The sequence below is a fragment of the Tinamus guttatus genome, unplaced genomic scaffold (assembly GCF_059628265.1).
Source record: "Tinamus guttatus ecotype Peru unplaced genomic scaffold, ASM5962826v1 Tinamus_guttatus_pri_ptg000059l, whole genome shotgun sequence".
Taxonomy (NCBI): domain Eukaryota; kingdom Metazoa; phylum Chordata; class Aves; order Tinamiformes; family Tinamidae; genus Tinamus; species Tinamus guttatus.
Genome location: NW_028288593.1, coordinates 38,452 through 52,620, shown reverse-complemented (window position 1 = coordinate 52,620; position 14,169 = coordinate 38,452). Strand labels below are relative to the sequence as shown.

The window sequence follows — 14,169 nt, the reverse complement described above, 5'->3', positions numbered from 1 at the left end:
AAGCCTCAGCCTCGCTGGTTTGGATCTGGAATTTGTAAAGTAGCTGCCTGTGGTTTTGAAAGACTTGATAACAGTTGAAAATTTGTTGGTGGGAAATCTATACTGCTTCCTTCTCCCTGCTCACCCTCTGTAGACACTGTGAGGAATGTCTGCACTGAGAACTGACTCTGACAGTCAGATACCTTCTTTCCAACTGGAGAGCTTCTGAGATGGGCAGGTAGGGCAAATCTCAGTCCTGTTTGTGCCGTTTACTGAGATACATTGCAAAGGTCATAGAATCATAGAATCATTATGGTTGGAAAAAACCTTCAAGGTAATCAAGTCCTATTCTTTAAACAAGAACTTTTTTTGTTAACAGTAGCATTTCAGGTCTAAGTACAAGATGCAAATGGCTATTAAAAATTGCAACAATAGTATTCCAACACTGAAAAAAATCCAAGAAATTGATGATTATGTAATTTTTTTTCTTCTTTTTTTTTTCCTGTTGCTTTTCCTCTCTCAAGCAATGCCCCAATTTTGATGATGCTCATTTTGATGATGTGACAGTGTACTTAAATTGCAATTGAAAATTCTGTATTTCTCCAGTGTCTCCATACTCTGGAGGTAGAAATTATTCAAAATGTTATTAGAGGAACTAGTGGAGGGGAAGAATATGTGATACAAGGGAAAAACCTTTAGAGGAAAGAAATTGTAGTAATTAAACTTAATATTATTAAAATTAAGTCACAAAGTCCTAGAAAGTCATATCCTTTTTAATTGGATAAACTCATGTTGGGAGTGTTAGGTTTTAAAGGTTTGGGGTTTTCTTTTTCTTCTTCTTTTTCTTTTTTCCACTTCCATCTGCTCATCCTGCAAAAACATGTTGCCTCTTTGATCTGGAAAAAAATGAATCAGACCTCTTTTTTAATCTTTGCACATGTTGTGTGAAACCCTGTTCCTTCCTTTAGAATGGATGCAATATCTCAGTTAAAAATCCTTTCACCTTTCATGGGAAAAAGCCATTTCACATTTATTGAACTGCTCTTATTGCAGTTTGGCACTACATAATAGGTGAGTCTCCATCCAGGAAAGACCTCTATACAAAACGAGTAAGTTCACAGAATCACAGAATGGTTGGGTTTGGAAGGGATCTGTAGAGATCATTTGTCATCTGAGATTTTCTTTAATTAATCTGCCTAAGTGGGAACTCCTCTGATGTCTAAGTTAACTGCTCCCTTTTATATGCTTAGGAGAAAAAGGACATGAGAGACAGAAAGAAGAGAGCTTTTATAAACTACAGAGCAAAGTTGCAACAGAGGTTAGCTTTGGCCCTGAAATTCTGTAATCCAGCAGTGGTGTATCTCATTAATGGGAGTAAAGGGAGGAAAGGGCAGATTTAGTTATTTACTTATATGTGAGGAAAGACACGGTACATATAAACACATATATGATAACTGCTAAAGGATAGGAAATGAGGAATAAGATTGTCATATATATAGTTATAGTTTGTCATCATCCTTATTGGTCTTAAATAGCATTTCCTGCCTAATTGGACTCAGACTTGGTCCTTCTAATGGAAGTGCCTGGGTCCTATTTCCCTTCCATTTGCTGCAGAGAAATCCTCTGTGATTGTTCTAACTTTCGCATAACTGTCAACTGAAGCAATTATAGGGAAAATAGCCAAAATGCACAAAAAAAAAAATGTATAATGAAATTTCAAATACGTGGAAAAAGGGAAATACAATTATTAATTTTATCTAAATATGAATCTTATTTTTCTGCAGCTGGCCTCTGTTCTTTAAGGAAATGCCTCTTCAGCACAAACTCATTGGCTTCAAAAACAACAAACAAAATTCCAGAAAATATTTCTGTGGCAAAGATTTTCTCAATGGACTAGACCTGAAAAGTGCCTAATAAAAAGACTTTAAGATCTCAAAATCAGGAATAGCTTTTCAAAAATTTTCAGCCTTTTTTTTTTCCTTTTTTTTTTTTTTTTTTTGCATTCAATTATAAAAACAATACTAATAGGGTCTGTGGGATAGCTTTTATAAAATAATTAATTTAGTAATAAATTCTGTCTTTTGTACAATTCCTGTAATTCTGATTAGTTTACCTTTAAAAAGTTGTTCAGATTTTGAAGAAGATATTCCAGCTTCCATAAAAAGAACCAATCCATGCATTAGAATGCTAAGTAAAAGTCAGTTTGAAGCTTGCAGTGCACAAGAAGAACCTCTTTCAAATGGGTCAAGAACCTTAATATTTCAACCAGGAAAAAAGAATAATTACTCTTTTCTTTCAAGAATTCTTCTCCTTTAGAATTCTGCTCCTAAGATACATGCAACAATGCACACAAAGTAAATCATTTTGGCTCGATTGTCAGGGAGACAGTCTGCAGTTTGTTTGTCCTTGTAGTTTTCCATATCCAGTACAAAGGGTAGAGATCTCGGGGCTAATTCAGAAGTCCCAGGGAGTAGCTGCCAGATGTCACGGAAAAGGGTATCACCAGGGCCGTGGAGATGGCACATCCAGAAGAACTGCTGTTGCTGTATGGTTGCACCCCAACTTACAAATTAGAAATATCGTCTAAAAATGCTAAACCACTCTGTACATAGCTATCATATGTGTTTTTATATATGTGCATATGTTTGTATATGCATATGTAAGTATGTATGTTCCTAAAGAGTCATTAGCTCCTTAAGTTCTAGTTGAATAAATGCTAAGGTGGCTAAAAGGATTTAAATTGAACAGTTTGTAACTCATTCTTAGAAGCTGAAGATTCACTTATGATATCTGCAAGGATATTGGCTATCCATAACCTTGTCTACAAAAGCTGCAGCTGAAGGTAATCCTGCATGATAGTGTACCATTAAGGTAACATGCTGCTGTCCTATTACTTAAAATGCATGGAGCAATGCTTCCTGACCTGAAGGGAAAGAAAACTGATAGGAACACGCTGGTTTGTGTGGAGCTGTGTAACAGCTATGGGCAAAATTCCTCTTTATTAAAGGCCGCATGAGTGAAATTTATGATGAAAAGCTGAGTCTTTCTTATTGGTTGAGTCAATGTTCTGGCTTCTAGAGAGGTAGTCATCACTGGCAACTGATATAGGGGAGAAATTGCTGAAGACTTTGAGATCTGACAGTGTTAGTCTGTGACTGCCCATGAAGAAATGGGCTCCAAATATAAGGAGAAAAAGGCACTGAAAAAGTTATTACATGATGGTGAAAAGGAAGGGAGAATGATTTTGCCTAGTGTGCTCTTGATGACCTGGAGTAGGAGGGAATGTGAGGACATATGGGGCCTGCACCCTGGTGTTGCCAGGAATAGTCCAAAGCAGCGCATGAGAGAGATGCATGGAGAATCCAGATACACAATCACTTAGAAAAGGGTTTTATGAACTCTTTGAATGTTGTGACATTCTCACCTAAACATGATTTGGAAACCATCAGCTTGAGGCCGGAAATCACAGGAAATGCCTTTTGGACAGATTTGTGCAAAAGTGTATTTGAAACTTAGTTGTTTAGCTCTTCACATGACTGTGTGTCTCACGCACATGAATCTAGAAGAGCACCATGGAGCTGAATAAATGCAGAGAGGGGGCAGTATCTGCATTTTAGTCTGACTTTTTAAAATGTAGTTATTTATGAGGAAATGAGTCTCAGACTTGTTAGTATCTGCACTAATGCCTGGTGCCTTTTCTCCCTTATTCTTACCCAGCTGTGTCTGCATATCATTCATCCAGCCTTGGCAATGCAGACAAAGAAATAACTTCTTCCCCTAAGGCTGTCTTTTGGGGTATTTGGTGACTCCATTCATTTAGATAGGACTCAACTGGTGAAAGAAAGGTTGTTTTAAGAATCAGATATTTAGCCTTATTCATAGCCGAGGTATCTCAGTGCAATCAGAAATCTGGCTTTCATGTCTGGGAAGCAGGAGTTCGGATGCCAATATTTGCTTATGATTTTTTTTTTCTCTTGCAGCGCTTATCAATCCGAAAGCCTGAGGACTCAAAAGCCAAACAGAAACAAGGAGACAATGTGAGGGAAAGGATCATCAAACGAGCCGCTTTAGAGTTTGAGGATGGCATGTATGGTATCCTCCAGATGTGCTATAGGTTAAAGCTGTGGTGATTCACTATAGCAGCCACAGCTGTTCTAACACAGCTTATTTTCATGTTTGTTCTTTGGGTTGCCCATGGATTTATACCATTTTATTAATGTACTTCTGAAATAAATGGGATGTTAACATGCATAGAACCTGGAAGCCTTACTCTGGTGCATCCGGAGTGTTTGTGAGCAGTTGAATGTTTCGTAAGTATGTCTTGAAAAAGTACATTAGAAATGAAGATTACTTGGACGTCTTTTTTTAGAATGTGAAGCATTTGGCAGAATGCAATTAGGCAGTCCAAATGCCAAAATAATTCTCTGCAAATGTGAGGCATCTAACTGAAAAATATGATGTGAAGAGAGCAGGTCTAGTCTACTTGTAGTATAATGGTAACTTTATCTATTTAGTAGTTTGTAGTAACCGTCTTCCCTGTTTGCCTTGACCACTTCACTCAGCGAATCTGGGTATTGGCATCCCGCTGTTGGCCAGTAACTTCATCAGTCCAGATATAACCGTTCACTTACAGAGTGAAAATGGAGTCCTGGGTTTGGTAAGAATATGTCGCTGTCACTGATAATTTACTGCAGGGTACACGCTTTGCTCTGCTGCTGGGTTTTAGTCTCCTCACCACCTTCATTATAGTTTGTAGTCTGTGTGCTGAAAAGCCTCCTCAAAGAGCAAGCAAATATTCCATGATTCTGTTATTCTCCTTGTAGTGTGAGGGAGTCTTTGAGGAAATGCTTATTTCAGGATTACGGTGTTATTTTCTTAAAATTAAACATGTTCTCAACTAACATGTTTTTTTTTTTTTTAGAGGGGTTGGAACATTCTCTAGTTTTTAAGAGCAGACATTGCAAGTTAGCTTATTAAACATAAGTAAATTTCAAACTTAAAATGAACATTACTTTCACTGTGATAAAAAGCTTTATTAAACTATATTTGCACACCTCCTCCTGAAAAATACCTGTCATTTTGTGAAAACAACTCTGTGGTTATTGAATAATTCTAACAGCCCCCAGCAATATGTTCATCAGTCCTGATAGGTTGGTTAGTAATTTTGACTTGTATACATAGGTTGGTGTTGTGCCAAAGAGGATAAAAAACCCCCAAACCTGCAAGTTCGTTATGATCTGCTTTCAGTAGTAGCCATTAGAAAGAATAAAGCAGTTATGAATTGTATCTCAAAGATATTTTAATACACAGCTGACATATGTCTGTTTTCTTGTCAGGGCCCTTATCCACTTGAAAATGAAGTGGATCCAGACCTGATTAATGCAGGTAAAATCTTTTAAATAAATTTCCTTTATGGGAAATGTTTTTTCATTGTAAATCTAGAATTCGTCTTTGGACTCAATATTTGAACCAGATTCCTGATCTGTTACTTACAAGTAAATGTATTAATGTATTTGACTACTACTAGTATTTAAAGCAATAGTTGGTTTTCATCAATATAGATGTTTCATATCTGGTTAGAGATTATGCCTAGGTATATGTTAGTAGCTACAGTCTTTTACAGCCTAGGCAGTAGAAGTTCAAACCTTTCAGAAATGAGATTGTTTTGTGAGGGGCATGTGGATTTTTTTTCCATCTGCTTCTCATAACTGTGTGTCTTCTGGAAAATGTTTTTCAGTGATTCAGGTCTAGGATACAGCTTTCAAAGTGGTTGGATTCTTCCAAAGTAGTGACTTATGTAAGTGATGCCCAGTTGTATCTTTGGAGAGGGAGCCGTAGCCGTAGCAGGAATATTTTTTCTTTCTCAGTATCACCTTGCCCTACAGTCTCTTTTTCTCTCCATTTTTTTGTGACTGGCTGCTCATTCCACCCATGGTTGCGCTTCCTAGGCGTATCCATATGCACTCTATGTATTTGGTTGTTACTGAGACTGATTCAAAGAACTGGCAGCAGAGAAAACAGAGGGCTCTTGGGTGGAGTTAAAATTGGATGCTTGCAGACGGTATATGCAGTGGGCATTGACTGAAATTTTTTGTGTTCTGTTGCTTGACCCAAGAACTATTGAAAGGACCCTTTTTTTTTGTGTGTGTGTGTGTGTGTACAGATGACACATCTAGTTTACTCCTTTATTTTTCTGTTTTCTGTATCAGTGTCACTCTAGACTGCGTAGCGTCTGGTCTGCTCATTCTTCCTTGCAACACTTCTATCTCTACCTCTTACTTTTGCTGGGGTGGGTAGAAGGGAAAGTTGAATTTTGCAGGGCTTTTCCGGTCTCTGGCCTCAGTGATGTCTTGTCTGGGACTGCTAGTGGTTGAACTGCAGGCAAGCCTATGAGACAGACTCATGTGAACTACTCCACAATTCATTATGATTTATTAGGAAGTACACTCAGGTCCAAAGCTGTTCAAAATCCACAGGACTAGATTTTTTAAAAAATCATTTCCTAGTGATTAATAGCAGTGACTGCATTTATAGGAGACACAAAACATGTACAAACTCATTTCTTTTGCAGGGAAGGAGACAGTCACCGTTCTTCCAGGTTCTTCCTATTTCTCTAGTGATGAATCATTTGCGATGATAAGAGGGTAAGTAACAACAGAAACATATAACCCTTTGAAACATGGAAAGGATAAACTGAGGCAGTGAAACATGGAAAGGATAAACTGAGGCAGTGACTGAGCTCTTTGGTAATTATTCAAAATAAGATTAGTGTTTAACAACCTATAAAATGATCATGGACTTGCTCAGTGACAGTTTACAAAGAATTAGGTTTGGCTATTGGAAATTGAAATACTGTGTAACTAATAGATACCGTACTGATGTTCATGTCTAGTACCACCTGGCTTTATATAAACACATTTATAACTATGTTTTAACAAATACTTTTTGGTGATTTCCAAGTATCTAATCTGTACTTGCAGACCGTATAGTCTTGTTGCTCAGCCTGCAACTGCAGTCCTCATTCCACCCAGCTAATGGAAATGTACCATCTGCACCTGTTTTTTGTTTGGGAAGGAGGTTGGATGCAAACAAACAGTAAATCATAATGGCTCTGAAAAGATAATGAGTACATATAAACATATGAAGGAGTGCACTTAAAATGAGTTCAGAACTGATTGACTGTGCATGCAATTAAGCAAAACCAGACAAAAAAATAATATTTTGAAGCTCAGTAGGCAAACAAAATTTTGCATCAGTGATACATCTACGAAAAACAAACAACTGCAGGTGTGAAACCTGCTCTTCACCTCTGTGGTATACCACCATTTTTTACATCGATGTAATGAGAGTGTGAGCTAAAGTTTGGAAAGATTTGTGAGCTGTTCCTTGAAGACAATATGTTAATTGCAAACTTTGCTTCTGCTGCCAGAGGCCATGTTGACCTGACAATGCTTGGGGCTATGCAGGTGTCCAAGTATGGTGACCTAGCCAACTGGATGATTCCTGTAAGTAGTTGTTTGTTTTACTGTCACTGCACTGTGATTAGGACAATATAAGAATATTGGTAGCTGAGAGTCAGGCAAAGTTGCTAAGAGCTGAAGCAAAAGTGACTTTGTGAAGCTCTCAGCATTGAAAGAGAAATGTGTGCAGCTTTAAGGTTAACACTGTATTTCTTGGTATTGTTGCAACCAGGAAGTCAAATATCAGCATATATATCAAATATTGCATTAAGCATAATGTGTGAGGAGCCAAACATAATATAGGTTAGCATTTTTAATTCCTTTAGGTTTACGTCTTTGAAATGACACATTCTTGGGCTGAGGGTTGGGGCTTTATATTGAGAAAGCAGCAACTCTTGTATGGTTACCTAACAAGAGTCAGAGCTTGACGACAGGTGAGAAAGGCATGCTTCTCAAAGGTATGATAGGTAAGTCATTCAAATTTAAATAGCTAACTGTTTAAAAGTTATATTTATTGAACTATACTTTTAAAAATTGTGGGTATAAATATATCTAAGTAATACATGCTGCTAGTCTAATAGTGCCGGTATAGGTCACTGAGAAGCACAGTGAGATGCTTTTCCTTTATGTCAATTTAAGATTTTCTTTTCTCTTTTATATGTTGACTTGGTGAGTAGCTTTGCCTTGGTCAAAGCACTTCCTTAGTTTAGCTTGCGATGGCTTTGATGTCTTACACAAACAAAATTAAGTACTTTTTTATATAATGACTAGTAAAAATGATTTTGAATTAGTACATTCTCTCTCAAAATTGATTTTTCAAGATAGACTAGAAAAAAAATTGTAACTAAATTACTACAGTATAAGCCCAGCCAATAATTAACTTTACTTGTGAATAGTATTTAGAAGCATTCTTACAGGCACAATTCAAGATGTTTTTAATCTATGAATCTTCCTAAATTTCAGTTGCCAGAAAATTCTGTGTTTCATTTGGGCTATCTTAGACCAATACTTTCTTTATACCTTCACAAACTGGAAGTCAGTGTATTAAAATGTCTGTAAATGGTGCTTTATATTCAAGATTACTTGTTATTTTCTTCCTGGCCTTTTTTATTTTTTTGTCCCACAAAAGCTCTGTTCCTGTGCTCAGGGTAGCCTTCTACTTACTCTGGCTCCTTCTGAGAGAGAGAGCAGAAAGCAGAAGGGGGTGGGTGAATTCTAGGCAGGAAGAATTGCTTTGTTTGCTTTATTGTTGCTATTGTAAATTGAAAGGGCAAGAGAAGCATCTTCAAAATACAGAAGTGAACCAGTGATAAATATGGGTCCCTGCATGACGGTGTTCTTGGCAATCCAGCAAAAATACACGAGTAGTGATATTTCACAAAGCTGAAATGCCTGAAAATGCATTCATGATTCATCAGTGGACAGATTTTAATGTCAAAGGTTCATGTAATTTTATCTGACCATACTTGATACTACGTTTCACACAGATGGATCTGTACTGCGTCCAAAAGCTTTTATTTAACTAGAGCATTCATTCTTTAAAAGCAAACTGAACTAGGAAGGTTCACTGCAATAATAGCAGCTCTTCTTCAGTCTTATCTGCTGATTTCTAACAGAGGAAAGTGCTGTGAGTAAAGGAAGATAAATGAGACAATATTCAAAGCACATGCAGGAAACCAAGTTAGTCGTTTACTTATACAGGAGATTTGTCTTTAACACAGGCATTTATTGATAGATGTTTTCTCATTAAAAACTATCTATCTACCTATGGATTTTTGCTTTCATCTCCGTGATGTTTCTCAAACTGAGAGGGCTTTGTGGAAGGAAAAGAAGAGGAGGAGGAGGAGGACAACGAGATGGCAGGTTTCTGAGGATACCCTGGGAGCAGAGAGCGGTTGGGACAGGGTGACAGAGGCAGTGAAAATGCTGAGGTGGATGAGGGCTGAAGACTGCAGGAAGACGGGCAAGACCACACGGGGGACCTTGAGTGCTGGCCATAGGTCCAAAAGCTGGGCACAAGTCAAAGCAAAACACCAGGAAAAAGGAAGGAGTCACCTTGTGACACCAGAGGCTTTCCCTTGTTATTAGTTCTTCTTGTTTTGGTTTAATTGTTGCTTTTATATAAAATTTTAGTAGAACAGAACTCCTCTTCCTCCAAAGAGCTCAGAAAAAATAATTTTCCATAGTCTAAATGCAAGCCCGAAAGACAAGGTGCAGGTGCCATGAAAGTGAAACTGTTGTGGCCTGCACATCATTAGTGAGAAGGTAAAAATACTGCTGGATGAAGGACATGAAAGGCTGAGGAACTGAACAGCTTTGCCTTATTTTACTGGTTCGGTGTCTGTGGCTGGTGGTGGAGTGTTGGGGAGTACCCACCATGCAAGAGGATTGATTTAGGGAAATCCAATCCCACCCTCAAAAAAAAAAAAAAGAGTAATAACAAAACAACAAAAACAAAACAAACAAAAAAGCAAAAAAACTTAGGGTTTTAAACCTATCAGTCTATAGTTTTAAATGTTCTGACTAGGAGTAGGCAATTTCAAGGATTAAACTGCTAATAATGAAATAAATGGAATAGAAAGAAAAAAAATCCAGAATTTCTTGAGCTTTATCAAAGGAGATTATCTGAAAAGAAAGTATGAGGAAACTTGTTCAGATTTATTAATAAATCTTTTAATTTGCTATCTGTAGAGGTCAGTATAACCTAGGACATTAAGATTACAATTCTGTACATTAAATGGTAGGTTTTTTTATGGGGATTAATGTTTATCTTTTTTGTACAGTTTTGAACTTTTTGAGCACAAGATGAACTGCATCTTCATCAGCTGAATCATTTCTGAGCCAACCATGGAAGTGACCTGTGGTAGAGGCCAGCTGCATTGCAGGAGGAATGCAAAAATGTTGCTGATCTATTTTATTTATTTGTAGCATCTAATCTAAAAGCAGAGGGCTCCGAAGCAACACATGTTCTGACTTGGCGTGTTCATTGCTATTGATGGGAAGAAGGGTAACTGTCCCTCCATTCCTCAGAGCATTGTGGCTCCTTCTCTAAGGAGTCCCAGTCCAGGCTATTAGACCCTAGACCCTTGCTTAAATAGGAGGTTTTTCAACAAGGCTTGTCTTCATTTTGACTCCAAACACGCTGTTTGCCAAGTGTTTCCCTTCTGCATCTCTTGCACTGGGGACATGGAACCATCTGCGCTTGTTTCTTGCTCCCAAGGTGAACAGTATGAAGTTGCAAGAAATTTTCTGAGAAATATATTTCCTTTTTTTTTTTTTTTATGGTTGTCAGTAAAATAGTGACTGAAGCACTGTGAATTAGGCAACTAAATTCTGTATGAATAGAAAACATGCAGGTTAATTATATGTAATGAATGTTTGCGTCTGTTAGCACTAATGTGAAGTTGTCTGTCTAACGCTTAAGACATACCTGAGTGTAGGACTTAAAAAGTAGTAGCTTAGCAGTGAAGAAGGATAGGAAGCCCAGAAGAAGGACAGTTACCTAGAATCTCCTTTGAAATTTAAATTCCAGTGTGATATTATCTTAATATAAAGTGACATTTTGTGGAATGCCTTGGACTGAAGGCTACCTTAGTTTATCAGTTTACTGTTTGTCTCCCCAAAAACATGTGCCTGGAAAGTGTGCAGAGCCTTTGCAGGATGTAATTGCTACCATTGGGAGAGTCCTGGAGCTTCAAAAGAGAAGGGAAGTATATTAGGTTAACTGTATTTTAATCTTCCTTTCACCTTTTTGAGGGCCTTTCCTGTCCTACTTTGTGAAAACAAATAAATCCGCCATGCCCTTTTCTTGTATTTTCTGAAAAATGCCTCATCACCAGAATAATCACAAGACGTAATTTTATAGTACCGATGCATTATTAGAAATCTCCTTTTTTTGGCTTTTTTTTTTTTTTTGAAATAGTTATAAGAAAGCAGAAAACTGAACATCTTTTTAAGAAAAAAAAGAATCCAGTATGTGCATGACCCTCACCCTTCCCAGAATATCTGGACTGAGGCTTAGCCAAAGCTGCTGACAAGGTGAGACGAGAGATACAGAACTCTTCACAGGATGATAAACCCTCTGCAGTAACTGCTGGAACAAAAGAGCTACAAGGAAACTGTCAGTTTGTCCTGTCTTCTCCCTAGCCCTTTTTATAAGTATACCCAACATTGGACCTCCCAGAGAGCACAAAGTTAATTTGAAAAGCTCTTTCTTGCTTCAGACTCGTAAGTGGTTAAGTGGGTTTTTATAATAGAACACTGTGATTTGAGGCACTGCCGTTGAACTAAATCTTTCTTTAAATTTTTCAAGTTCAGTTTCTTAAGTTAGCAGAACTAGTGTATTGGGGAGCTTACAAAGCTCAACTAAATAGAGCATAAAAAGATGTAAACCTTTTAAAAAGTGAAATGTGCAATTCCCATCCCAACTAGTATCCACTGCTATCGGCCGTACTTAGCTTTTATCACAGCTCTCACAGCTGCTTGTTGCAATTGATTTCCAGGAAGAGTCAATATTTCTTTCTGTGACCTGATGCATTTTACAAAGTATTCAAATAAAACAGTTTGGCTCATGTTAGATGCAATCAAATGTACTATTAAAATTTAACAAAAATAGAAATTGCTCATTGCTCATAGGTGTGCAGTGTTTACAAGGGGTAGAACTGTTTTGTTCTGTGTGCTTATCATAGGCCAAAAAAAAAAAAGTGTCTTGGGAATCTTTTTGTGTGGAGCATCTTAATTAAAATTTAGAGTTGTAAGATTTCAATAGATGCACTAAGAGGTGTAAGAAACTCTTTGGATATTCCTCAAAACATAAACATGGCTAGTTGGAGTTAAGGTTTTAGCTATTTGCTTTGCCAGGAGTGAGTGCTTTTGCCTTAAGAAGAGCAGCAGATGGATTGATTTGATTGTCCCAAAGTCCTTTTCACCTTGTATATTATTGTTTCTGAGCACAGGTAGCGATGAAATTCCTTGTCACAGTCCTGTGTGACATCTTCTCCAGCAGCAGATTTCTTTGTTAGTTCTTCACAAATTTCCCAGTTGCTGCAGCTCTTTACTATTAACCAGAATCAAAAAGCCTGGAAAATGAATTAATGGCATTATTAGGGAAGATAAATTGCTACCGTAATCCCTGATGCAAACCTGTTTTGAGCTAAGGAGACGCTAATGCCTCAGCTTCAGCTGCTCTGCGTTATTTTACTTGCCGATGAGAGGTCACTGTGGCCCCTGCAAGGATTCTGTACTCTAAAGTAGGGTGGAGAGTTACATGGGCTGTGCCAGGAAATCAAGTGCAGAGGTAAATCCCTTTGGGGTTTGTATTTATAAAGAAATATTTAGTAGGATGTAGAGACAAAAGTCTGAAATCTTTCAGGTGATTAATATTAAATATTAGTCTGACATCTGAGAAATACCATGTGAGTTTACAGATATAAGAAGTGGTGATTCATTCTTCACTCTGCAAACAATAAGAAAATAACATAGTCTATATGTTTTCCATTCATTATGCTAAAGAGTTTGCAGTAACTTGCTGGCTTGACAACTTAATGAGACTTCTCCTACATGTTTTGTATTGCAAACCACTGGTATGGATACTAGTAAGATAATGAATAACATAGTAATTAAAAGGAAGTGTAAGAGAAATATTCTGCCGGGGAAAGTTTCCAAGTTTTTTAACCTTATTCTTTTAGGTTTTATATGTAAAAGAGCCATCCAGATATTTCTTTCGAAGTTATATTTTAAATACCAGAAAACAGAGATAATATAGAATGAATATATAGGAAAAAAAGAAAATACAAAATACATGAGACAGATGTTATCTTCTTTTAATCTGTAATATTCCTTGCCTCAGGCTTCCTTCTAACCTTCCCCATCCTACCCTAATAACATGAAATTCTCCTCCCACAACTCAGGAGTGACATACAAAGTTGTCACCTAACTTGATTTTGGGGGTCAAGTATTTGCCAGCTGTCCCAAAATTACTACTGGGCTCAAACTGATAGAAACAAGTAGAAGTACAAAGTGCTTATCCAAGAAGTGTGCTAAGTCTGGACTTTTTAACTCCAAAGGTCAGATGCATTTTATTTAAGGTGGCAGAAGCAGGCAGGGCTTGAATTTCAATGAATGCTGCAGCATTATAGAGAATAAAAAAGAGGTAGCTGAGCACCAAGCCACAGTACAGCTGCTGTGATAAAAGGTGCAATTTTGTCACTCTTTTTAAAGAAGGATGAGGCACAGAAGCAGAAAACATGACTTGTTTTGAGGGACAAACAAAAGTGAATACTGATCCAGTGTTTACTCATGTTCCAAAATGACATCCAAAGACATCTGGATTGAAATAAGCAGAACAGTTTGTGCTGATACAGTGATATAAGCAATGGTTTTCAAAACTGGGAGTTGAAGAGCTTGGGAGTGCTCAGATGCTTTTGTTACATTTTCATAAGGGGAGTTCTTTGGAGGGAATAATGATATTTCTATCACCATGAGAATGGATGCTTTGCTTCTGTAATGTCAAAACCATTGGAACTAAATGCATCTCTACTCTGTGTTGGTGCTTTACTTAGATTTAATTTAAACCCTGGAACATCAAGCGTGTCAGCTGGTCCAGGTACTACTCTATTCTTCCACTATTTACGTTACAAAGAGCTTAGAATGTGACAAATATTTTCTCTCTAGTGCAACTCTGTTTTGGTCTGAATACGATGGTAAAATGTGTGGCCTTTCTATGCAGAAA

The 14,169-nt window shown here is 37.4% G+C and overlaps 1 protein-coding gene across 1 annotated transcript in view; it reads left to right on the top strand.

Annotated features, from left to right (window-relative positions):
- Positions 1-14,169, top strand: part of OXCT1 (3-oxoacid CoA-transferase 1) — a 62,733-nt gene that overhangs the window by 34,934 nt on the left and 13,630 nt on the right. Inside the window, exons 9-13 of the mRNA XM_088540314.1 lie at positions 3,960-4,071; positions 4,542-4,636; positions 5,316-5,364; positions 6,551-6,623; positions 7,409-7,484. Coding sequence (XP_088396440.1) covers positions 3,960-4,071; positions 4,542-4,636; positions 5,316-5,364; positions 6,551-6,623; positions 7,409-7,484 — 405 coding nt within the window. The remainder of the gene's footprint in view (positions 1-3,959; positions 4,072-4,541; positions 4,637-5,315; positions 5,365-6,550; positions 6,624-7,408; positions 7,485-14,169) is intronic.